Raw genomic sequence first — 26,541 nt, forward strand, 5'->3', positions numbered from 1 at the left:
TATAATAGAACAAAATAGTGCGAGTTAAATAATTAAGCTTTTGACTTCTAATTAGGAATCAAAGGAAATGGTTCCTGGGTATTGGGTGAAGTATTTTTTCATATATTATCTCATTTAGTTATTAATTATTACAATGACCTACTGAGATTGAAAGCAGGAGGAGAAGGGGACGACAGAGGATGGGATGGTTGGATGGCATCACTGACTCAATGGATATGAGTTTGAGTAAGCTCTGGGAGTTGGTGATGGACAGATAAGCCTGTCGTGCTGCAGTCCATGGGGTTGCAGAGTCAGACACGACCGAGCAACTGAACTGAACTGAACTGAGATGACTATCATTGTGCAATTTTATAGAAAGGAGAGTGAAGTTAAAAAAAAATAATATATCTGAAATCATAAAGCTATAAGTAGCAGTGATGGGTTTTGATTCTAGGACCGATCCCCAGGTTCTTCTTGTTTTAAGTATATTGCTTCCCAGTCTGCCTTTGTTATAGTCTCTTCTTTGTGTGTATCCACATATTTAACTCATCTTAGCAATTCTTTCAGAATATTGTGAAATTGAACCTAGAAAAGGAATAAGGGAAGTTTGCTATTGAAAAGTGTACTAAAAATTAGTATTGTGTTTTTTTTCAGTGATGTGTCTAAAACATTAGTAAAAAACATGTTTTTGAAAAAAAAAAAAAAAAAACATGTTTTTGGCTTCAGAGCATTATTGAAATTTTTGCAAGCCTAGAAAACATATATGACTAGTTTTACTATGATTGTTTTCAAAAGACATGAAAATATTGTATATATACATATATATATATATATTTTTTTTTTTTTTTTTCATTTTTGGGTGGCATTGCATGGCTTGTGGATCTTAGTTCCCTACACAGGGATTGAACCTGAGCCCTCTGCAGTGAAAGCGTGGTGTTGTAACTACTGTGTTGCTAGGGAATTCCCCAAAATACTATATTTTAAAGCCACATTTTAGTAAAATTTTATTTCTTAAAAATAAATATACTAGTCTTTTTCAGAATGAATTTATGTTCTTTATTCTAAATAATTAGCTTTTGAGTTTCTTCTCTTTTTATAGCCAAATATTTGTTTTAGTTTCTATAAGAAATAGCTTATAGGTAGCATTTAGGAGAAATTGCTGTTTAACTAGTTTTGCCATGCCTACTTCTTCTTCCCCCCTCCTTTCCAGACATAGTTCTAATATTTAGTATATATTTTTAACAGTATTTTTTATAATAAAATTTAAGTGCTCAGAAATTCTTAAGTCATGGCTACTTGCTCCTATACTTTTGGTGCTGCTTTCCACTTTGTTCTACCCAATTGGAGGAAGCAATGTCATATTTATCCCTTAGACAGTCATTGATAAAAGTATTAATTGTATGCCAGCTAGCTATATATATATAGAGAGAATATTGAGTTAACCTCTGTTAGTGGTTATATATTTTTAATATATAAACTCAAAATAGGAACACATAGACATAAAATACGTGAATGCCTTAAACTTCCAGAAATCTTTGCAACATAAAATACTAGAATATAGCAAATCTAGCAATAAATTAAAACTCTTTTTTTATGCTTTAAGAAAAACAGGCATTAGAAGTTTGCATTTAATTATGTAGGAAAGGTTTGATGTCATTTCAGTTACAGACCCTATTGACTTGGGGAAATAACAGAAAGCCATCAGGTGTCCTGTGGCAGCCTTCATGTCTTCCTGTTTCATTAAATAGTGATAACTGCGTGGAGGGAACACTGACAGATTCAACTGCAAGTATCAGTATATAACAAAGGGCAAGTTAGAATAAACATAAACTAAGACAGAGCTTATTAAAATGTAACAACTGATTTTCATAATGATGAGGTAAAGTGCTCAGTAAAAGGTTAAGTTAGATTCATTACAGTCTCTACTAAGATGGGGGATGTATAATACATAGTTTAGAAAGAGTTCTACTGGAAATAGTAGAAACTGCTTAGAGAAGTTTATTACCTGAAAAATTATATGACATGCTACATTAATCATGCCAGGAAGTATATAAAATACTAGTTATAGCCAAATATATATGCAAGTATTAAATATATATATAGGTATTAAATAGACTGGGGCCTCAGTGGTAAAGAATCTGCCTGCAATGTAGGAAATGCAGGTTGGATCCCTGGGTTGGGAAGATCCCCTGAAGGAGGGTGTGGCAACCCACTCCAGCCTGGAGAATCCCATAGACCCAGGAGTCTGTTGTGCTACAGTCCCATGGGGCTGCAAAGAGTTGGACACAGCTGAGCGACTAATACTTTTCACTCTTTTCATGATGTTAGTTTGGCTGACTATAAGAGATTCAAAATACATTAACTTAAACAAGACAGGAGTTTATTTTTTTTCTTACGTAAAAATCTGAGTTTGTATGGTTTCATTGCTCTATGTGTTCATCTCAGACCTATCCTTTTTTTTTTTTTTTCCCCCTGTCTTATCAATATTTCTTTAGCATTTTAGGATCTAGCTCTCATCCACATGGTATACGATGCTTTATTACCTACTTAGTATCCCAACAATTAGGAATACCAATTCCTAATAGTAATTAGGAAGGAAGGGCCATGCCTGTTCTGTTTGAGAACCCAGCCAGAAGTTGCACACATCACTGCTCAAATCCCATTAGTTAGAACTTAGTTACATGATTACACTTAGCTGTCTGTAAAGATGGCTAGAAAAGAAGTCTTATCTAGAAAGTAATGTGTCCAGTCAAAAATTGGTGGGAAGGTTCTTTTACAACAAAGAATAGGAGAATAGATTATTGATTGAGTAGACATCTAGTATTCTCTAATGTCTCTTTGTTAGATACATAACTGATGCTTCAGTTACCACATAAATACTAGTAACTCTCACCCAATATATACCTTCAATTCTGACCTGACTTTTAATCACCAGATCTATAGTGTTTTCCTTCCTCCACATGGATAAACATAGGTATCTAAAATTTAGTATGTTTAAATCTGATAGGACAATTTTTTTCCTTCTCTGTCTTAAGTGGTACCACCATTATCTGCTACCATGACCTAAGTCAGCACCCTGACATTTGTCCTTGAACTTCTTAACTTTTCTTACCTCTGTGTCTATAATTGATCACAAAATCCTAAAGATCTCATGAATCTCTCTTCTTCCACTTTGAAATAGCTCCCCTTATCATTTCTCATTTGAATTAGAGATAGCTTCCTAACTTACTGCTACCAGAATGAGCTCTCTGCAATAGATTGAACTATGTAAAGCCTTGATAACTAAAATGTATAGAATATTTACTATTTGTTAGGCACTGTTTTAAGTATTTTAGGTTAACTATCCAGTTATATCCTTACAACAACCCTGAGAGGTTATAGTTAACTAAACTTGAGACAAAAGAGTTTGAATAATTTTCCAAAGTCAGCTAGTAATTGGCAAAGCCAGAATTTAGTCAGGCTGGCTCCAGTGTTTGTGTTCTAAAAGCGGCATAATATTGCTCAAAATATTTGTCCATTGCTTTTTGAGTAAAATACAACCTACTTACTGCATAAAACCCTTTGAAACTACATTTCCTCTTCTGTCTTGCCCTTTTACCCTGTATCTTGCTGTTTAGACACACCACGCTTGTAGTTTTCCTATTACAGAATGCATGTTCTCACCATGGTTTGTTCTTCAGTGTCCTTCAATTGGTTATTTTGTTCTCTTTCTTTCAGACTTCTCCACTAGGAACCAGCCTTGCTCGCACATCTTTTTGGCTGCCTGCCCCAGCCTGGGTCAGGCAGATCTCTGTGCTCTTTATGCCATCCTCGTGATCTCTCTATCGTAATAACCATCACCCTGGATTATAATTATTCACTTCCTGTGTATCTCTTTATAAGCTTCTCAAGGGCAGAATGTTGTCTTTCAACTGCCTGATGCTCAAAAAACTATTAGTTTCCTTTCGTCCCACATTCTTCGGCTGTTACTCAGAGATCATCAATGATTTCTAGCCAACAAAATTTATGGCCAGTTTTTCAGGCTTCTTTAAAGTCTTTGTGTTTTGGTACTGAAACAGTCTTTTCACTTCCATGATACCTTGGTACTCTGTTTTTTTTCTTATTGATTAATATCTCCTTTAATTTTAAACACTTTTAAAGTCTCCTTTCTGTCCTTTTAAAGGCTCCTTTCTGTCCTCTTCCTGCATTCCCCATCCCACCACCCCCAATCTGTGTGATTTTTAGGACTCAGTCATCAGTCCTGTTTTCTTACTTTTTATTTAGTCAGAGAATTCTTAACATTATTTCTAAATATGATTTCCTTCCTTCCTTCTCTTTTTGTAACTGCCCTCTAGGAACTTCCCAGTATAAAATACTCATTATTATTTACTGAATCCTTTCAAAATACCAAGCACTAACCCTTTCTATACATTATCTCATTGAATTTTTAACTATGGGGTGATGGTCATATTTCCATTTTGCAGGTGAGTTAAATTGACAGTTACATAAAGTTACTCGTCCCAGTTCACACAACTGCTAGCTAGTGGAGCTGGGTGGGATTCTGGCTCATTTTTGTGTCTTCAGAATCCTTGGTTTAACATGCTGCCTATTAACATCTTAAACTCATTATATCCAAAACCATACTTCTCTGAATGGAACCTCTCCCAGTGGTACTGTTTTTTGTTGTTGTCATTTATAGCGGTCTTTCACTTGTTACCCTTTTGCTGTATATAGTTTGTCTTGTACATTTTTCCTTAGCAATTTCTACTCTACTCCCTTATTTCTTTCTTGCCAGTTTATCCTATAGTGATCCAGATTCTTAGTTAACAAAGACAAGGGGTAAGTTTTAAACCTGATATGACCCTTACCACTCTTGTTGATATTCCTTTTGAACTTTCCTCCCTAGTTCAAGTCAACCTAGTATTTTCATTATTAATTCTCCCTGTCCAAAATATTCTTTTTCTTTTCTTTTAAATTGGAGTGTTAATCTTCTAATCTCAATTTATTGTCTGTAGAAGACTGCCCTGTTTTCTGAACCCTTGTATTACCCAGATTTTTGTAAGCACATTTTGTCTTTAATCATTTAATATTTTGTATTCCTGATTAATTGTTCATGTTTGTATATGTTTTTTCTTTCCAGCTCTGAACTGTGAGCCTCATGAAGTCAGGATTAGTTTTTATACTTCTCTGTAGTTCCCATGTTCAGCGTCTGGCATAATGTCAGAAAGATTTTAGGTGATTAAAGCATTGAATGAATGGATTTTACCTCTTTTATACTTTTCTTTTTGAGATTTTAAAAATAATATTAATAATAAATATTACTGATGGAGCTTATGTCATCATGGAACTATCTCCGAATAACCTCTTAAAGCATTATATTGATGATATTAAGGAGATTGTAATTTCTTATATGTTTTAACTTTATATTTTTTAAAATATGATAATTTTCTTTTCTCTCTCCCTCTTGGTCTCTTTTTTGTCTCTATTCCCCCCTCCTCTTTCTCCCTCTCTCTCTCCCCCTTACTCTTTCTTTCTTTTTTTTTTTTGGCAGCCGATTCGAAGACAGTCCCTTACCCCTCCTCCTCAGAACACTATTACATGGGAAGAGTATATATCTGCTGAAAATGGAAAGTAAGTGTTGGTTTTGTTGTGTTTATGTATTTTTTGGTTTATAGAAAAAAAGTTTTGTAAAAAAATTTTTTACAGAGAATTAGTAGTATAGTTTTGTCTGAAGCACTTCTTTTTTCTTTTAAAAATGTGGATGAAGTATGATGAGGGAGAAGCACCCCTAATTACATTCTCTCTTTCGAGTAAAATGTAGAGCCGCAGTTCTACATCCCTCTTGCCAGTTTATATACTCCCCAAAACCCATACAACATTATTCCAAGGAAATAGAATATGAAGACTGCCTAGTGAAACTGCTTGTTTGAGTTTTTTCACTGTAAGATGAACTTTATATTCTCTTATTATCCAGTCTTTTGCAGGGTGTTTAAGGCCACTCATTGTTTATCTGCTTTTTACCTTTCCATGTCATCATCCCTTTGTTTCAGCCTCTGCCAGACTACTTCTTATTGTCCTTACCCAAGACAATTGCTTAATGTTATATTGCTTATAATTAGTAAAGTACATAGTACATAGTTTGTAGCCAGTAAATGTTGATTGAATAAAAGAATGATGAATGAATATTTTGAATGAAGAAATAAATAAATTTTTCTAGCTGACCATATCAAAGAAAGGACTGTCTTTCATAGAAAATGTTCTTTTGTTGGAGAAGAAATATTACTTACCCTCATGCTTAGGAAGAAGTTGTCTTCTTTTTAATGTTGAAAGGTTTGTAGTATACTTTTTTAATTTCTATAAAATGTCTCCTTCGATAATTAATATAAAATTCTTTATTCTTTACCTTGCTTCTTATTGATCAGTGCTGAGAACCATAGATAGTAAAAAGAGATTGAATTGAATAAATGATTTAAAAGATATGGAATGATATTTTTTAAGTTTGTTTTTTTCTAGGATTTTGCTTTGTTACTAAAAATAGTGATTATTAAAATTATATTCAGTGTAAAATAACTTTTTATACCTTGTTATTTTCCTTGTTACCCTTGTCTCAATTGTTATACATGTCTCGTTCTCTTTTAGCATAATTTTATTTCTATGCTCAGAGTAAGAAAAGTTGAAATATTAATGAATGTCACTGGAAGATGACAGATTCTTCTTAGGATGATGATAGAGCATGGAAAAAATTTCCTAGTATTTTCTTTTTCAATTTAGAGCTCCTCATCTGGGTAGAGAACTGGTGTGCAAAGAAAGTAAGAAAACGTTTAAAGCCACGATAGCCATGAGCCAGGAATTTCCCTTGGGAATTGAATCGTAAGTTTGTTACTAACTGCACAAGTTTATGAAAGAAACTATTAAAATCTTAAGGCTATAATTATATTTGCATCTGAGTGGTGGATTTGAGGCTTTTGAAATGTAAAATAGCCTTTGCTTTGGCAGTGTCTACACCCTTCTAGCAATTTTCCAGCTCTCAAAATATTAACATTTTAGTTATTTCAACTAAAAATTTTGAATAATTTTTTTAAATTATAAAAATAATACATGAATACATGCTTATTATAGAAAATCTAACAGTATGGAAGTTTATAGACTAAACATGGCAGTTTTCTTTGACCTTTCTAATAGTTGAGTTGACAGGTAAATAACTAATATATTTTTGTCTAAATTTTGCTCTGTGTTTTTTTAGCATTTTTTGTAAAAATGGGGGAATAGTCTGCATTTTATTCTATTTCCTCTTTTCTCTTAAAAGTGAGTGAGTTATCTTGGAGTTCTTAAAATAATTACATTGTCTTTTTTTTTCTTTCCTTGGTATTTTATGGTATTAATTTATTGCCATTTATTTTGTTATCCTCCTACTGATAAACATTTTAATTATTTGTAGTTTGTCACCATTATAAACAATACTCCCATGAATATCTTGAATATATTCTTCCAAACCTGTATTCATCAGTTGCTCATTAAAAAAAAAAAACAGTTTGGAGAGATGTGTGGAATGGGAAGTGGGTGTCTAGAGACGATTCTGACAGAACTGTAAATTCAGGCTTCTCACTAAAGCCAGGGACGGGTTGAAGCCCTAGGCTTTCCTTCCTAGATCCTTCTACTTCCAGTCTGACCTAATACATTAAAAAAAAAAAATTCTGGAAGAGAGCAGGACCCCTATTTTTCTACAGATTCTATACACATCCTGTACTCCTCAATAGCCAAGCTTTAGAAGAGTAGATAGAATTCCATATCTAGTCTTCATGCTGTTGATCAAAGAGGAAAATAAATTAATAGTTCTCAGAAGATGTAGGAAGGGAATTAGCCATACATACAAGTCTGCAAAATTTATCTTATCTTGAACCCAAAATGACTCTAAGATACTCTGGATATATATTGTAAGGAAGAGCAAAAGTGTGGTAAATTATAAGATGCTATCACTTCTAGGAATTATTCCAATTTCAGAGATGTTAATATATGAATAAAAATTAGGTATCTTAGAATTTATAAAATGTGGCAATTATAACCATTCCCCCTTAAAAAAGTAAAGTAAGGAACATAGGTAGTATGTAAAAGCTAGACAAAGAACTCATTCTAGAATAAAATATAAGTGAAAATATAAGTTTTAGAAATACTTTCAGTTCAGTTCAGTTCAGTCGCTCAGTCGTGTCCGACTCTTTGTGACCCTTTCGCAGCTCGCCAGGCCTCCCTGTCCATCACCAGCTCCCAGAGTTCACTCAGACTCACGTCCATCGAGTCAGTGATGCCATCCAGCCATCTCATCCTCTGTCGTCCCCTTCTCCTCCTGTCCCCAATCCCTCCCAGCATCAGAGTCTTTTCCAATGAGTCAACTCTTCACACGAGGTGGCCAAAGTGCTGGAGTTTCAGCTTCAGCATCATTCCTTTCAAAGAAATCCCAGGGCTGATCTCCTTCAGAATGGACTGGTTGGATCTCCTTGCAGTCCAAGGGACTCTCAAGAGTCTTCTCCAACACCACAGTTCAAAAGCATCAATTCTTCAGTGCTCAGCCTTCTTCACAGTCCAACTCTCACATCCATACATGACCACAGGAAAAACCATAGCCTTGACTAGACGGACCTTTGTTGGCAAAGTAATGTCTCTGCCTTTGAATATGCTATCTAGGTTGGTCATAACTTTCCTTCCAAGGAGTAAGCGTCTTTTAATTTCATGGCTGCAGTCATCATCTGCAGTGATTTTGGAGCCCAAAAAAACAAAGTCTGACACTTTCTCCATCTATTTCCCATGAAGTGATGGGACCGGATGCCATAAAGAAATACTTTAGGAGAGCACAAAAGAACATGATTGGTAAACTAGATCACTCTAAGATAAGACAATAGAATGAAATGAAAAGGAGATTATAAAGCTAAGGAAATAAATTAAGCACTAAATAGCACTATTGCAAAACAAATACATTAGAAACAACAATGAACAGAATAGATGTGGCCAAAAATTAAATTTTGATAGCTAATAGTGAATCCAGTGAAAGAAGTGCATGTGCATGTTAAATCTACTCAGTCGTGTCTGACTCTTTGCGACCCTTGGACTGTAGCCTGCCAGGCTCCTCTGTCCATGGGAATCTCCAGGCAAAAATACTGGAGTGGGTTGCTGCGCTCTTCTCCAGGGGAATGTTCTGGACCCAGGGACCGAACCCACATCTCTTGTGTCTCCTGCATTGGCAGATGGGTTCTTTACCACCAGTACCACTTGGGAAGCCCAGTGAAAGAAGATGTTAAAGGAATTTGAAAAGTAATATATATGGAGGATAATACTATTCAGTCCTGAATATTCACTGGAAGGACTGATAATGAAGCTGAAACTCCCATAGTTCGGCCACCTGATGTGAAGAACTGACTCGTTGTAAAAGACCCTGATGCTGGGAAAGATTGAAGGCAAGAGGAGAAGGGGACGACAGAGGATGAGATGGTTGGATGGCATCACCGACTTATGGACATGAGTTTGAGTAAGCTCCAGGAGACGGTGATGGACAGGTGTGCTGCAGTCCGTGGGGTCACAAAGAGTTGGACACAACTGAGCGACTGAACTGAACTGATTTATGGAGGAGAGTGGTTCAATATAAGGATCATTGCTGTTCCACTTAAATAAAAAGCCTCCACAATGTAAACAAAATAGTATTCAAAATATGATAGAAGGAAATTTTCTTGTGTGGAAGAATTAAATCTGTAGTCTGATTAGGCTCCAATAAAAATAGACAAGAAGTAGTGATTATCCTGATTAAACTATTGCATTTCAGTTATAATAGAGAACTGTCTAAAGGCATTTGGGAGAAAAGGTGTTAAGAAAACAGCCTGACCTTACATTTGTTCGCGACATTGTTGAGGCAAAGAAAGTGTGATACCACAGTTAGGTAAGATGTCATTTATATATCAAGGCAATTGAAAAGGACACAGAAGAATTCAGTCAGTACAGCAGCCATGGGCCCTTTTTGAGAGAAAATTAATACTACTTAAAATCAAATTCATCCAAGCAAAGGCTAAACGGAGGAGTTACAGTATAATGACGAGTGTAATGCTGAGTGCTAAGAGTGCTGAGACCTCTTAGCACTTGCTAAGAGACCTTGTGAAACTGTGTTAGTTAAGAGGGAAATAGTATAAACTGAAACTATGAGAGTCAGAGTCCCCTTTCGTGTGCAAAAAAGAAACACTCATTTATCAAATCTGTAAGAAATCAAGGAATAATAAACACTTACGAGCCCTCTCACACACAAAACTGGCAGTGAAATTCAGGCATCCAAACAGTAGGCTAATTAAAGAACTTGGGAACGTGTAGACCTTAGGAGGAGGACTAGTGTGAGCTTTGAGTCTGCTGAAATGTAGATCTAAGATCAAAAAACTGGAAATTATGGCTGCACAATAAAATGTAAAAGTTATAGACCTTGACACAGTGAAAAGAATAATAAAACAAAAAAAATGAGGTACAGGAAGCGTCGTTTTTTCATCTTTAACATCTGTGATACTGGAGCTGTGATACTGTAAGTTTGGAGCATGTAGTTATAAAACATAAGGACACAATAAAATCAAAGTGAAAAATTTTTTTCTCCTTCCATATTTCAGATTATTGAATGTTTTGGAAGTAATAGCTCCCTTCAAGCACTTTAATAAGCTTAGAGAATTTGTTCAAATGAAACTTCCTCCAGGCTTTCCTGTAAAATTAGGTAAGAGAAAAATTGTTGTGTAAGTTTAATGTCTATTAGAAATACAGAGCTGTTTACTAACATTTAAAAAGAAATACTCTTTGAAGGAATATGGATTTCCTAGTTTATAATTTTATGTTGTTTTCTGTAATTACATGCATTGATATTCATACTTTGTCAAATATATAAAATGCTTGATGAAAACTCCTTGATTTAAAGCAAATGTAAGTGAGGGACATACAAATATTTCATTCAAGAGGGTGTGAGTGAACTTATACACTGTGATAATATTTTAGTGTGAAATCGAGAAACAGGATTTTAGCCCATATTTTCTGCAGATTCTGAGCTTCTGAACAGTGGGAATATTTCTGGGGTCAACAGTCACTATTCAGTGATAAAGTAATACTTATTACATTTTATTTTTCAGTCTTAAATATTTAAACTTAATTTCACTTTAAACAATGATCTTTCAAAACAGTAAACTCATTTTGTATATAAATATCTTCTTAACTATATTAGAAAAAGAGGAGTAAGACACTATTTACAGGTTCTTTAGGAGTTGAGGCTTAGATTTAGCAGTGATTTCACCTCCATCGGGGGCTTCCCAGGTGGCTCAGATGGTAAAGTATCTGCCTGTTGCAGGAGACCAGGTTCAATCCCTGGGTTGGGAAGATCCCCTGGAGAAGGAAATGGCAACCCGCCGCAGTACTCTTGCCTGGAAAATTCCATGGATGGAGGAGCCTGATAGGCTACAGTCCATGGGGTCACAAAGAGTCAGACACAACTGAGTGACTTCACTTCACTAAGCTCCATGGGGGCCTTCAATACCATCCATCGATCCAGCCACCAAGTATTTAATCAGTGCTTACTGTGTGCTGAACCCTTTTCTGATGATGAGAGACAATGAAAATCCCTGTCCTTTTGGTGTTTATATTCTGGGGTAGGGAGTATTATAGAGTAAATATAACTTTTATATAATTCCTCTGATATATTTATCTTGTTTCACTCAATATTACTGACTCCACATCTCATAACAATTAGGGCAGGTGCTATACTCCCAGAAGTAATGCTTTTATTACTAAAAATTAAACCCAACCTTCTCAGTTTTTCAAATTTGGGAATAAGCATATTGTGAATTAAAATTGATCTTAAAACATACTCTCAATATGTCATTCTAGATTCCCTTTGTGATATAAAAGTGCTGAGAACCCAATATCTACTTGAGTAAACCAATGATAAGATTGTAGGCAGAAATTGCTAAAAACTAAAGAAGAGCTGAGTGTTTGAGTTATGGATCATCACATAACTTTTTCTGCAGAAGCTTAAAATCCCACTGTCTTTATCTATAGCCAGAAAATAGTTCAGGCATTGGACTCTGTTCTGTATATTGTATTTAAGAGCACAGTGACAAACCTGAATAGAGGGCAGGGATTAAGTATAAGAAACTATTACTTTTCACATTTTTTTAAGTTCCAAGCCAAAATCAAACCTCACAATACAAGTTTTTGTGAAAAAGAAACACTTTGGTTATATGGGAAAAAAGTCTACAGCACTTTTTTGTAGGCATTTCTCTGACATAAAGCTTTATTGACAAGGGATTTATAATTTTTTGCTTATATACTTAATAGGGAATTTGCTTAAGTATCTCTCTCGTCTCTGTCTTTCTTTTACAATGCCCCTATAAAATCTAGTCCTAGGTCAGTTTAATCTTCAGTCATTTCTGTTTCTATATTTAGGATAGAAGGTACAACTGAGGGGGGAAATCTGGAAATTGTTAACACAACTGTATGTTTTCAAAATGAGCCAGAGCTTTTTTTTTTTTTTGGCCGAGCTGCACGTGGACTCTTCATTGCTGTGATCGGGCTTCCATAGTTGTTTCTCTTGTTGTGAAACATGGGTGTGGGCTTAGTTGCCCTGTGGCATGTGGGGTCTTAGTTCCCCAACTCCAGGATCAAACCCATGTCCCCTACACTGGAAGGGGGACTCGTAGCCACTGGTGTGTGCGCGTGCTAAGTCGCTTCAGTTGTGTCTGACTCTGTGCAACCCTATGGACTGTAGCCCACCAGGCTCTTCTGTCCATGGGATTCTCCAGGCAAGAATACTGGAGTGGGTTGCCATGCCCTCCTCCAGGGGATCTTCCTGACTCAGGGAACAAATCTGTGTCTCTTATGTCTCCTGCATCGATAGGTGGGTTCTTTACCATTCGGGCCACCTTCTCTGGACCACCAGGGAAGTCCTCAGCCAAAGCTTTAAATGCTAATTTTGAATGATATTTTCTTTTATTTGCTGCTTCTCTCACTTTGCTTTCAAAGGCTAAATCTGAGCCTTCTTCAGCAGTCCCCATCCGCATCCCCTCCATTACTTTCTCCCACAGTCTAAGCAGATGAGTTTTTTTGTTTTCTTAGTTACAAAAAGAGGCCATCAGAAATAATGAGACCTCCCTTTACTCCCAACCTCTCATACAAACTTTTTTGCCCCAAGCGCTATCTTTTCTTCTAGCTTTTCTATCTCAGTGTAAGTGGTGTCCCTTTTCTTAGCTTGAGTAATCTCTTCACTTGTACTATGGATCTGTTCTCCTTCCCGCTTTTTAAAAAAGCTTGCTCTGTTTTCCTACATTTCTCCTTTACTTCCCAACTGCTCTAGTACAGCCTTCTTCTCTTAGCTGTTAGGCTGTGTTCAGGTTTTTAAAATTCAACCAGTCAGAGGTCTTTCTCCTTTTAAAATTCAACCAATCTAGGAAATTTCCTAGTGGCCTGGTAGTTAGGATTCTGGGCTTTCACTGTCATGGCCTGGGTTCAGTCCCTGGTTTGGAAACTGAGATTCCCCAAGCTGTATGGCATGGCCAAAAAAAAAAACAAGTCAGGCTCAGGGAGGTGAGGGGAGATGGCCAAACTTCAGAGAAGAATTCAACCAATCTAATAAAACAATCCCTTTAGCTCCACCCTACCCAGCACTTGCCTTTAACCTTTGCTTTTCATAGCCAAGTTACTCCAAGTCTACTTTTATCTCTCCATTCTTTCTATTTATATTTATATTATAAATAGGGGAAAGTGAAAAGGAGATAAAGGGAGGCAAGGTTTTTCTACATCACTTGAACTGCTAAAATGATGACATCAGGAACCAATGATAAATTAGTTATATATAATATATACTTAGAGCAGCCACCAAAAAAAAGGTGTACAAAGAGATATACTCAAAAATACTAGAGATAAATACAAATAAAATTCTACAATGTGGTCATGTCAGGACTCTCTGGTGGTCCAGTGGTTAAGACTCCATGCTTCTACTGCAGAGGTTGTGGGGTTTGATCCCTGATCGGGGAAGTTCTGCATACTGCATGGTGCAGCCAAAAGTAAACAAACAAATAAATAGTATTCCTGTAACCTCAGGAAGGCAAGAAAAATACATGAAAAAAGAGATGACAAAAAAAGCAATGAAATAGCAGAATTGTCTTAGTATATAAATAAATATACATTAATGTAAACAGTCTAAACAGAGCATTTAAAAGATAGATTGGAAAAATAGATTAAAAACCATGATTCAGCTACATGCTGTCTTCAAGAAGCTCCCTTCAAATATGATTTTGGCAAGTTGAAAATGAATGGGTGGAAAAAGATGTATCATGAAAACATGAATCAAAGGGTAACAGGACTAGATATATTAATATTAGACAAAGTAGATTTCAGAGTAAAGAAAATTATGGGGGGGGGGGGGCGGCGGGTATTACATAACAATAAAGGTATTAATCCATGAAGAAGAAAGCAATCTTAAATATGTATACACCAAACAACAGAACTGTAGGATGGTGAAGCAAGAACTGAAAGAAATGAAAGGGAAAATAGATTTTCAATTATAATTAGAGTCTGCAACATCCTTCTCTCAACAGTTGACAGAACAACTAGAAAGAAAATCAGCAAAGATATTATAGAACAGCTCTATAACACCATAAACCAGAGCACCTAGTTGGCATTTATGGGAACACTTTACCCAACATCAGCAGGGTACACTTTTTTTTTAAATGGAACATATACCAAGATAGGCTGTATCTTGGGCTATAAAACAAAACCTTAAGAATTGAAAATGAATGGAAACCAGTCACAGTAGAGTCAAACTAGAAATAATAACAGGAGAATCTCCAGTTTGTGGTATTCTGTTAGGCCCTCTTCTAAATAATATATGGGTCAGTGGTGAAATCTCAAGGGAAAAGAATATATTGAACTGTATGAAAATAAAATTAAAAATATCAAAATTTCAGGTACGACTTGGCAACTGAAAAACAACAAAAAAATAAAACCACAGTGAAACAAATAAAGTGCAGGTTGGTCAGTCATGTCTAACTCTTTGCAACCTCAAGGATACTCCATGGAATTCTCCAGGCCAGAATACTGGAGTGGGTAGCCGTTTCCTTCTCCAAGGGATCTTCTCAACCCAGGGATCGAACCCAGGACTTCCACATTACAGGCGGATTCTTTACCAGTTAAGCCGCAAGGGAAGCCCAAGAATACTGGAGTGGGTGGCCTATCCCTTCTCCAGAGGATCTTCGACCCAGGAATCGAAGTGGGGTCTCCTACATTGTAGGTGGATTCTTTAGCAGCTGAGCTACCAGGGACGCCTAAAGCCACAGTGAGATCATTATATACATCTAACAGGATGGCTAAAATAAAACATTGTTGGGGCTTCCCTGATGGTCCAGTGATAAGAATCTGTCTGCCAATGCAGGGGACACTAGTTCTATTCCTGGTCTGGGAAGATCCCACATGCCACAGAGAAACTAAGCCTGTGCTCCACAACTCCTGAGCCTGCGCTCTGGAGCCCGCGAGTCACAAGAGAAGCCACTGCAATGCGAAGTCTGTGCACCACAGCTAGAGAGTAGCCCCCGCTTGCCACAACGGATGCAAGTCCATGAGCACAACCGAGACCCAACGCAGCCAACAAGAAATCAATAATACTATTTTAAAAAGCCAAGACATTGTGACAACTCCAGATGTTAATGCACATGTGAGGAAACTGGATCCATCACTCATACATTGCTGGTGGTTATGTAAAATGGTACAGCCACTCTAGAAAACGTTTTAGCTGTTTCTTTAAAAAAAACAAAAACATAAAACTAACTACCCAACATCCAAGCAGTCAGGCAATTGCATTCCTAGCTTTTTGTTCCCCCCAAATAAAGATATACTCACATAAAGGCCTGTATACAAAAATAAGTTTGTAACAGCCTTAAGCTAGAAACAGCGGAGCTTCTTGGTGCAGATTCTCTTCCTCTCTTCTGAGATAGAGTTCTCTCTCGATTTTCTTCCTGCTGCCCTGACTGCTCCTTCTGGAACACATCTCTCCTGTTACTTTTGTCATCCTACATTATATCCTCATTATCTCTGTCCAAGCTTAATTCAAATGTGTTACTAGTATTCTCACAACCATCCACTGATTTCCATCTCATCCAGAGTAAAAGCCAAAGACTTTGCCTTGACTTAAACCCCACTTGATCTGGCTGCCTACTTCTCCTCAGACCTCATCTTCTACTAACCTGTCCCTTACTCATTTGGCTGTAGTCAAACTGATCTCCCACCTGTCCCCAGAATAAACCATACTGTTTGATTTTAGGGCTTTTTTTAAAACTTATTGCCTTTACTTAGAATTTTCTTCCTCTAGGCAACTGTATAGTTTCTTTTCTCAGGTCTTTGCTGAAAGGTCACTTTATTGAGGTTTGCTTTTGAACCCTAATCAAGAACTCTTACCCTCAACAATGAAATTGCCTATCCTCCAACTTGCTTTGTCTTTTTCTGGATCCTCAGTCACAGTTACTCTTTACTTATTTGTTTGGATCTCCTAACCAGAATGTAACCTCCTTAAATGCATGATTTGTTTTCACTTGTTTACTGGTGTATATCCAGTGCCTAAAACAAGGGTCAGCAAACTTTTCTGAAAGATATTAAGTATTTTAGACTTTGCAGACCATATGGTTTCTGTCACAACTATTATCTCTAATTAGAGAATGAAAATAGCCATAGATAGTAAGTAAACCATGTGTTCCAATAAAACTTTACTGTGGGCAATGATGTTTGAATTTCATGTAATTTTATCTGCATGAAACATTTTTTTTTAAACCATTAAAATATATAAAATCTTTTCTAGCTCGTAGGCCTTGCAAGGCCCAGGCAACAGGCCTTAATTTGCTGACCTCTGAATCAGAACAGAATCTTCACTCAGTAGGCCCCAATGAATTATCTTTTCCTCAGGAATAACTGGAAAAACTCTGTAATCCTTATGTTGATTTCTGTGTTTAGTTATTTTTATGAGAATATTACTTTCTGCAATAAAATACTAGGTTTGTAACAGTCAGACTTAGTTTATGGTATGCCTTTATCCTAGACAGACATTCAACTTAGCTTTCATAGATTCATTTCAGACTTTTAAGGAGGCTTTCAAGTTTATTTCACAGATGAAATCCTTGAGCCTGATAAGTTAAATGACTTGCAGCAATCAACCCAGATTTTATAATTTGTGTTCTTTCCAATAAATTGTGTTAGGAATAAAACTAAGCAGAGTGATCAAATTTTGAGTTTTAATTTTTTAAAAATAACTTTATTCATTTATCTGTTTTTGGCTGTGCTGAGTCTTCGTTGTTTTGCGTGAGCTTTCTCTGGTTACTGTGAACTGGGACTACTCTTCGTTGCAGTGCCAGGGCTTCTCACTGTAGTGGTTTTCTTGTTGCAAAGCACAGATTCTAGGCGCGCAGGCCAGTGATTGCAGCTCGTGGTCTCTAGAGCACAGGGCTCATTAGTTGCAGTTGCACCCGCTTAGCTTTTCCATGGCATGTGGAATCTTCTCAGATCAGGGGTTGAATCCATGTCCTCTGCTTTGCTTATTCACTGCGCCACCAGGGAAGTCCCATTTGGTCATTTTTGATGTCAGATTTAACTCACAATTTCAGCTAGAAATGTATATTATTTAGAAAAATATTAGGCTGTGGTGGTATGATATTACTCCAGTTCCGACAAGATTGTTTTTATCTCATATATGTAAGTGATGGATTGTTTTTAGTGTTTTAGAAACAAAGAAGGATTAATGCATTTCATGTGTTAAATGAAAAAAAAAATCAGCTCAGATTCAGAATCTATACACTACATTCTAAAGAAAATATATCAGAATGCAAAAAAGTACAATGTAGCCATCCCTTTGCCCGAAGAAAAAGAAAAAATAGTCTAGTGGAATCTGCCATTATAGTTCTAAGATTGGGGAGCAGTGGGACCTTGATTTGATGTAACTCTTGATGCCTTGGTGTCTTTCTTTTCTCATGAGTAGCCAAACGTCTCCCCCCACATCCTTCATCCCTGCCAAATACACTCATATTAGACATGTATTAGGGTTTGTCTGGTCCCTGAATAATGCTTTTTTACATTTTAAGGAATATATATATTTCTCTCTCTCATAGTATTTCATTGTCTATAAGTAAGTTACCATTTCATTTTACAGTGTTACCATTAATTGTCCTCTCTAGATATACCCGTGTTTCCTACGATCACAGCCACTGTGACTTTTCAGGAGTTTCGATATGATGAATTTGATGGCTCCATCTTCACCATACCTGAAGACTACAAGGAAGACCCAAGCCGTTTTCCTGATCTTTAACTGACACAGAAGATGATGCCATTCAACCAAGGAAGGCTAGAGATTGCAGAGACCCCAGAGTGAATCCAAATAGAAGGGACAAATGCTTTCATCGAGGAAAAGGGAATTATGTTGACTCGACACATCAGTGATATAATGAAATGGGCCTCTAATAAGAATTTCAGCAAGTTTCCTGATGTGCCATTTTCAGTCTTTTTAAAAATATACATATTATAAGTGTAATAGTTTGACACCTTAATGACCCCACTTCCTTCTTATGTAAAACAGCTATGAGTGCTGTGATTTGTTTTTAAAAATTTTTACACTTCTTGTTGAAATATATATGCATATATCTATATCTATATCTAAAACACTCCTGGACCATTAACATAAATTAAATGTCTTAAGAGATATGAAGCCCTTTTAAACTTGTCATCTTATATTCAAGGTGACCTTTATAAATATTCCTTCAAGCTTTGTTTTCATAAAATGTAAAGTATGTAACATTATGTATAGTTCAGTAATTTGAATGTTCGTTCAATATAATGAACTAGAAGGAATGCAGTTTTCTGTAGATGAATGAACCAAATGGTAACCATTAAACAGTTGCATTTATATGTTGCAATACATTTCAGAAGGAGCGTTCACTCTGCAGGGAATAAGGTACCTCCTTTAGCACCTTAGTGCAATTCATTGTGGTGCTATTTGTTTTTACCTGAATTCTTTCTTCAATGGAAAATGTTTGTTAATAATCTTCCTTTCATAGAACCTCGGTTTTTTTTTTCTAAACTTGAGTTTAAAAGTCCTTTTTTGTGTTCATGATAAGGTACAGTTAGCATGCTTAAAGATACTCTTCTTCCAAATCTGAGCACTTTAAAGAAATTCCAAATATTTAAACTTGCTTCCTAATAAGTGCACATCATTCTGATTATTTCGTTTGTTTTTAGTGGTATATGGATGCATTTGTGTCAGTTTTAAAAACAATCCACATATTTTGGACATCCCTACATATTTAATGCTTTCAAAATAAGGTAAAAACATTTTATATGCTAACAGAATATATTTGTTACAAGTTAAATTCCAGAAACGTACTCAAGACTGACAATTCCTACTGTTATTTTTTTAAGTCACAAGAAAATATTTATTGATTTTAATTACCTACAGTGTTTAAATCATGCATTATTCATTTTTGCACTTAAAATCTTTCATACTTATTCCAAGATGGTTTGAAGGTCCAAGGATGAAAATAAATTAGGGAGAATAATGTATTAACAGTCATAAAATGTTTCGTTAAAGAACTTAGCTGAAGAAATGTTTTTAAATGTATCCTGAGAAATGTGTCAGAATGGATGTCAAGTTTTTTAGAGTGATCAGTAATTTAAACTTTTTCCAGGATTTTAAATAATTTGAATGAGTTTAGAAACCTTTATTGAAGAGATGATTTATTTAAAAATCCAAAGCATCAACCGTAAGAAATTTTATAATAAACGTCTTTGAAGCTGCATCTTCCATGCTGATACCTACTACACTGCATATGTTGCCAGTCTACTAAATGTATTTTATATGATGAAACATAATCATAGTTAAAAAAATTCAAAGACCAGTTACTACCTTATGTGGGTCTGTTGAATTCTGTGGAAAGAGTGGGTAAAACCATACTAGGTTTATTGAATAGAAGTTGATCCCTATTATTTTGGGAATGTTTTGATCAAGTGACTTAGAGATTCTATTATCCTGTCAATGATTATATGAGGTTTTGAGAGACTGAAAGGCAGTGAATGATCACTGTTGCTCTTAGGCTCCCTTACTTTGTGGCAATATGGTATACTTTCAGGAATATACTGCAGATCTTTTTTGTACTAATTCAGTGGGGGGGGGAAATGGTACATTGCAGCTTAGGACTTATCAATTCCCTACAAGCTGTGACTTTTGCCGGGGTACACTGGAGGTAGGAAGACTACTGAAAACTTTTGCACTTGGATTTTAACTTTCTCTCATAAATAATAATAGAAAGAAATTATCCATTCCAAAATGTCTTTTATCTGACCACAAAGGACAGGTATATGTCAGTATCTCTTATGATGGTAAAACTAAGGAGCTATTTAATGCAAATAAACTTTTCACAATATTAGACTTTTCAAAATGTGCCTTTTAATCCAGCTAATGAGTGAAGCTATATGCTGTTTCAAGTAGATAAAAACTTTATATTTTGATACTCTTACATGAAAATCTAAGTTTTATAATGTAGGTTCATAAAATTCTCTATGCCTTCCATTTGTGATTAAAAAACTTGTTTAAAAATTGGACTATAAAATGGTTACCTTAAATGGCTACTTAAAAGGCTCAATATACCCTGCCACCACTATGGTTTCAGAAGAATAGTCTTGTCTTAAAAGAAAATTCCCTAAAGACAATTTGCCTCTCTCTGCAGACTAGACATTCATGTACAGAAAATTATGAAGCTTCATTAAGAGGGAGGCACAAAGCTGATGCTCTGATAATATTTTGAGTATAGCTACACACAATGGTCTGGAAATGGAACACATTTCAGAGAAGCTGAAAAACTATTCAGTTTCTTTCTCCTGCTTAGAACTGGTATTGAGCCCCACTCACACAAAAATGTTTTCGTAGTGTTATTCATGCACAGCTTATCATTCACATCTTGAGGGAAGGGTGGTCAATAACAAGTGTTTTACTAAAGCTTCTCCCTAGTTTCCACTTAGCCTACAGCAGAGCTTGTTTCGAGGCCACAAAGGACTAAAGAAAAATTAAATTAAGGGGTGCTTCCTTTTGTTCATTCATATTATTTTTTTATTTGCCAACATGGTTTCCCTGGTGGCTCAGATGGTCAAGAATCTGCCTGCAATGCAGAAGACCTGGTCAAAAGATCCTCTGGAAAAGGGAATGGCTACCCATTGCAGTACTCTTGCCTGAATTCCATGGACAGGAACCTGGTGGGCTACAGTCCATGGGGAGGAAGAGTCAAACACAACTGAGTGACCAACACACAACATGGTTGACAAACAGTTCTAAAAATCTAGGTGAATTAGAAGTCCTGTTTGTAGTATGCTAACCTTTACTGTTGAGTTGGGAGAATTACTGATTAGTATAAACACAATATGCCTCTACTGTTAGCTCCAGCAAAAGCTATCTTAATGGTATTTTCCAAAATGACCAAAATGTATCTTTTCCAAAATACCTAAATTTGGGAACTTTAAAAGACAACTGACAGTGAAACTTTGATATGTGACTTAACTACCTGTGATGATCTTTAATTGGAGGATAATTACTTCCCAATAATGTGATGGTTAATGCCATGAGGCAATACCTGTGATGATTTTTAAAAATTGTTATAGCCCATTTTAGAATAGTGCTTCTGGCTATGGCACATATGGTACATAAACTTTTAGCTGTTTTAGTTCATCCTTGTGGGTTCCAGCTTGTGGTTTCAATTTAACCTCAACCCCTCCAACCAGCCTGGTGTTCTTGACTCCTGTGGACTTGAGTCTCCAGCATCAGATGCATAGTATAGACAATTTTGAGACCATTAAACCAGCTCCCACAATTAAGGTCAAATCTCTAACAAACCTTTGAGTCATTCTGCTTCCTGGACTGAATGCTGACTGAAAAGAAGAGCAAAACTATACGATGCTAACCTGACGCTTGTCTTCCAAAACCTGGTATTTAACACCTACTGTAAATTTTAAGTATATTCTTACGGATATCCCCACTGGTAAAGAATTAGCATGGTTCACACCTGAGTTATTTTGCTAAAGACTGTCTGAATGAATTTTAGGTATTCTTTGATACTAAAATAGGAACAAAAATAGAATACTCAGAATCAACAACTCAATAGTTTCAGACATATTCTGAAAGTACCAATAGTATCTCCATTACATCCATATTTAATAGTCTCATTTAAAAACTACCGCTTGGGGCTAGTGCACTGGGACGACCCAGAGGGATGGTATGGGGAGGGAGGAGGGAGGAGAGTTCAGGATGGGGAACACATGTATACCTGTGGCGGATTCATTTCGATATTTGGCAAAACTAATACAATTATGTAAAGTTAAAAAAAAAAAAAACCTACCTCTGTAACAGACATATTTAAATATCCTTAAATATATACATATACTTGATTAGAGAAGTATTTTAGATAGGAGTGAAATGTATTAGAGAAGTATTTTAGATAGGAGTGAAATGTATTAGCTAGACTTGAGACAGAAGGAAAAGAATGCTAATCTTAATCCCAGCACAGAAGACTTCAAACAGCATAGACCACTTAATCAGGTGCCAAGTGAAGAAAGTGGTATTGCTCTAAAAGCTGGCTTATGCAGCCTATACGGTAACTAGAACCTGTTTTAAGATGCAGCTCCAAGGTAAATGTAAAATTAGTTTTCACTGTGCCCAGGGAGTTTTTCTTTCCTTTAAATGACTATAGTTTTTCCTACCTTCCACATGGAAATCACTACCAGGAAGCTTATTATCCAAAATCTATATTCACAAAAACATAAAGGGCAACATAGCCATAACTGCAAGAAATTTATCCTTGCTTTTGCTAAACCATTACCCCAAACTAAAATTGTATATAGCTTTGAAAAGCACCATAATTAAATAGTAGGTACCACTTATTGGCCCAGGTGTACAGGGCTACACTTTTAACTATTTACAAGGTAAATATTACTCCCCATTTTACAATGAGAAAAACGAGTAAGACAGACAGGTCTCCCCAGCTGTAACTGAAGCCGAAATTCATGACTGGACCCTTACATGGCCACTACCTTCATTCACTCTTGAAGAATTTAAGCAAATAAATAGCACAAACATTTTTCTAACAAAACCACTTTTATTTTTAAATCATTTTTACTATCAAATACAGAACAAAACTCAGTGTGGAGGCAGTGTTCACTTGATTTCGACTCATCTGTATTAAAGGCTCATGTAACCTGCAACTCTACCTTTGTGCATAAATGTTCACTGAAAAATAACCTCAATATAGACTCCCTTTGATAGTATCTTAAGTCACTAGCACTATTTAAGGCCAAAAATTTCTTAATCCCTTTTGAGAAATTAGCATACTTTGTATTCAGAGACTAAAAGGGAATAGAATGAGTAAAATTAGGCTTAACCAAGTGAAACTGCCAATATTTTACTTGTTTCTGACTTACAAAAGACAATATCATATGGTTCAACCTTTTAGATTTTTTTCTACTAATTTTTTAAGTTTAAAGAAATGTAATTTGTGTTCAACTTTGTGTTTAAAAATGCAGTGATTATTCGGACCATTACTACAATGTCTTACTATAGACAAAATTCCTTTCCATAAAATCTTTAAAAAGTTACTACAAACTGTAAAAACAATGGTGCTTTTCTATACGGCATTTCAATTTTAAAAGATTAAAAAAAAAAAATCATACTCCAACTTGGATAAAAGCTACAATTCCAAGTCTCATTTTCCCCTTAACCCCGGCCACTCAAACACTACTCATTTCATAAATGAATAAATATACTATTTAGTACTGTACAGTAGATACATACCATTGAGTTTCTATACTATTCCAGAAAAGTTAAGTTTATATTCACCAAAAATATAAATTTACTAAATATAGGTGGGATCATTTGTTTATCCTAAAGTTCATTGCTTTACTCAACACAAATCCTACACCCAAAATATAAGAAATAAAATTACACTTAAAAAGACTGTTTTAGAAATTAAACTAATTTTGACAATTCTGATGGCAACTAATCACTACCAATGGATTTCATTTTACTGCTATATTAAAATATGTGGTCTGCAAGGAGAAAGAACTTGATTTGTAAAATGAGTGAGGTAAATGCCATACATTCAACAATGTAAATAAATACAAATACGTTTTTACAGAACATAAACATAAGTTTAAGGGTTTTATTATCAAAGTCATGTAAAACAATTTCAGAAACTGTACATCAACATGGCACAGACTGTAGCCTACTTTTGTTTTTACTGCACAAAAGTAAAGCTTGGAAACTCCTGTAAGAAAACAGTTGCCTAACTACTTTGCATTTAACATGGAATCACTGTGTGCATAAGATTACTACTGCAGTAACAGTAACACAAAATTTATTGGTTTTATACAACTTGAGATCAAATAAAAAGTACATTATCAAGTAGATTTGTCTTATTTTTAAAAGCATATGAAGGTCAATTTAAAATGCACTATCCCCTTTTCCAACAATGAGATTAAAACAAATTAATAAAAGCATGGAAAACAAACTCAGGACAAAAGCTAACTTTCTTTTACAGATGGACTTCAGGATAGGCAAACAGCTCTCACTGATGTAGATATGGAATAAATTATTTTAGGAAAAAAAATTCCCAAACACCTTATGAAAAAGTATACAACTCTACTTCAAAATATGCTATTTACTTACTGCCAAAGACAGTTTCATTTGAAATCTTGTTTCTGTAATTAAAGCCTAATTATAGCCATCAAAAAAGGTTAGTGCATATATAACCTTTCAAAGTTAAACAAAAGCCACAAAAATTTAGCCACAAGGCTTAAAGGATTATCTATTTCAAATGCTCATTTCCAGATGTAACTATAAGAAGGTTAATTTGTCATGTCAACAAACGACCATAAGTAGATCCATCATGTTGAAGGATTTTAATGACATTTAGGATATTCCTGCCACAATTAACATGCAATCAGTGCATTCCCTACATGGCTCTATTACGGCAATGAATCAAATTCTAGAAATACTATAAGTGAACTTACTTAATAAAGGAGATCATACAACATAAACAATCCATGCCTGCTGTAGATGCATGCAGCTTTTCGTTTTTGTTATGAAGCAGCACCAGAATAGTACAACTGCTTGGTTACTCAATCAGATTTCACCCTGTCACGAATTGGTTACCCCTGTATCATTTTCCTAAAAGCTTTTGGATGTAAATAACTAATATCAACATCAGGAGCTTTATAACCATTTATGACTCAGCTGTATACATCTAGGCTTGAGATGAACAAATACAGCATTAAGAAATCACACAGGAATGACACTGATGCACGTACACAGATTCCCACAGAGGCATGGTTCAGTCACTCATATCCATGTCTTCTTCATGATGATCATCCCCATTCACTTTGGACTCTCTTAGTGAATCACCAGTTCCCTTTTCCACAGAACATTCTTTTTTAGGAGAACCTGGTTCTGCTGGTTTCTTCTCTTCCTTTTTCTCCTTCTCGCTGTCATACCCCTGTTCCTCTTCATCGTAGTCCCGTGTAACCTGCTTTGCCAAGGAGAATAAGAAAAGTAAACGTCTTCACAGGAAAATCACTTCTTTAAAATACCAACATCAACCAAAACACCAAAATAAATTAGTTTGTAAACATACTTTTACATCTTTATCACTCTCTGATTTTCTTTCCCGTTCTTTTTCCTTATCTTTACTTTTCTTCTTCTTGCTTGTAGATCGCTCTCTTTCATCTCTGCTTCTTTCTTTGTCTTTATCTTTCTTCTTCTCCTTTTTATGTCTAGAATGACAGTAAAATGCTCACCAGATGCTTGAAACAAAGTGCTCAAGAATTTTTGCCATTATTTAAATAGCAATAAGTTTAGATTTGTTTTAGATGGTAAGCTTGATGTAAGTTCACTGCTATAAGGAGGTTAACAAAAATCCAATTTCAAATCACTGGACACAAGCTGTATACAAGTAACACAGGGAAGAAGACTGTAACTTGATTACAGGTCTAAAATGCCTAATCATAAACAGTGTTTATTATAACAATCTCAAGTCATGAAGAGAATGTTATCAGCACATTCTTAAGTATTTTAATTCCTGAGAAGGAAGAAAAATCCTAGGACAGTTTCTGAAAAACAGGATAGATCTAATAAAAGATTAATACTTACCTTCTAGGGGATGGTGAGCGAGACAATTTTCTTTTGGGAGACCTAGGCTTTTTAGGAGATCTTGTGCCACTTCTGCTTCTTCGTCGTCGTCTCTCTCTAGAACAACAAATGTGCAAACTAGACTTTAAAATACAGTGTTATTCAAAAAATGCAGGCACATCATAGCAGATGTGTCTGCAATGGAACTCCACTAGAAACAGAAAACTCCATTTTCAAATACTGTTTGGAGCTGAAGAAGCAAATGGGTAATAAAAGTTGGCAACTTTTTGGGGGCAAACTATGTGCCTTTACTTTAATGCCCTTGGGAAAGCCCTAATTTCTAGCAATTCTTAAAGACATGATGTCATCAAAACATCAGCAATGTTAAGCTCAAG

General features: G+C 35.6%; 2 protein-coding genes across 8 annotated transcripts in view; one reads left to right on the plus strand and one right to left on the minus strand.

The window, feature by feature from the left end:
- Positions 1–20,420, plus strand: part of ANKRD13C (ankyrin repeat domain 13C) — a 92,368-nt gene extending 71,948 nt beyond the window's left edge. Inside the window, exons 10-13 of the mRNA XM_019957274.2 lie at positions 5,510–5,589; positions 6,730–6,828; positions 10,587–10,687; positions 18,168–20,420. Of these exons, the coding sequence (XP_019812833.1) occupies positions 5,510–5,589; positions 6,730–6,828; positions 10,587–10,687; positions 18,168–18,298 (411 nt within the window). The 3' untranslated portion in view covers positions 18,299–20,420. The remainder of the gene's footprint in view (positions 1–5,509; positions 5,590–6,729; positions 6,829–10,586; positions 10,688–18,167) is intronic.
- A 3,748-nt stretch (positions 20,421–24,168) lies between these two features.
- The window catches only part of SRSF11 (serine and arginine rich splicing factor 11), a 50,390-nt gene continuing 48,017 nt past the window's right edge, over positions 24,169–26,541 (minus strand). For 4 of the 7 annotated variants that reach the window (XM_019957278.2, XM_019957277.2, XM_070786335.1 and 1 more), the window contains 3 exons: positions 26,168–26,284; positions 25,653–25,791; positions 24,169–25,547 (listed from right to left, as the gene is read on the minus strand). In XM_019957278.2, the coding sequence (XP_019812837.2) occupies positions 25,353–25,547; positions 25,653–25,791; positions 26,168–26,284 (451 nt within the window). In that variant the 3' untranslated portion in view covers positions 24,169–25,352. The remainder of the gene's footprint in view (positions 25,548–25,652; positions 25,792–26,167; positions 26,285–26,541) is intronic. The other 3 variants (XM_019957284.2, XM_019957279.2, XM_019957280.2) reach the window with 3 other exon arrangements.

The sequence above is a fragment of the Bos indicus genome, chromosome 3 (genome assembly GCF_029378745.1).
Source record: "Bos indicus isolate NIAB-ARS_2022 breed Sahiwal x Tharparkar chromosome 3, NIAB-ARS_B.indTharparkar_mat_pri_1.0, whole genome shotgun sequence".
Classification (NCBI taxonomy): Eukaryota; Metazoa; Chordata; class Mammalia; order Artiodactyla; family Bovidae; genus Bos; species Bos indicus.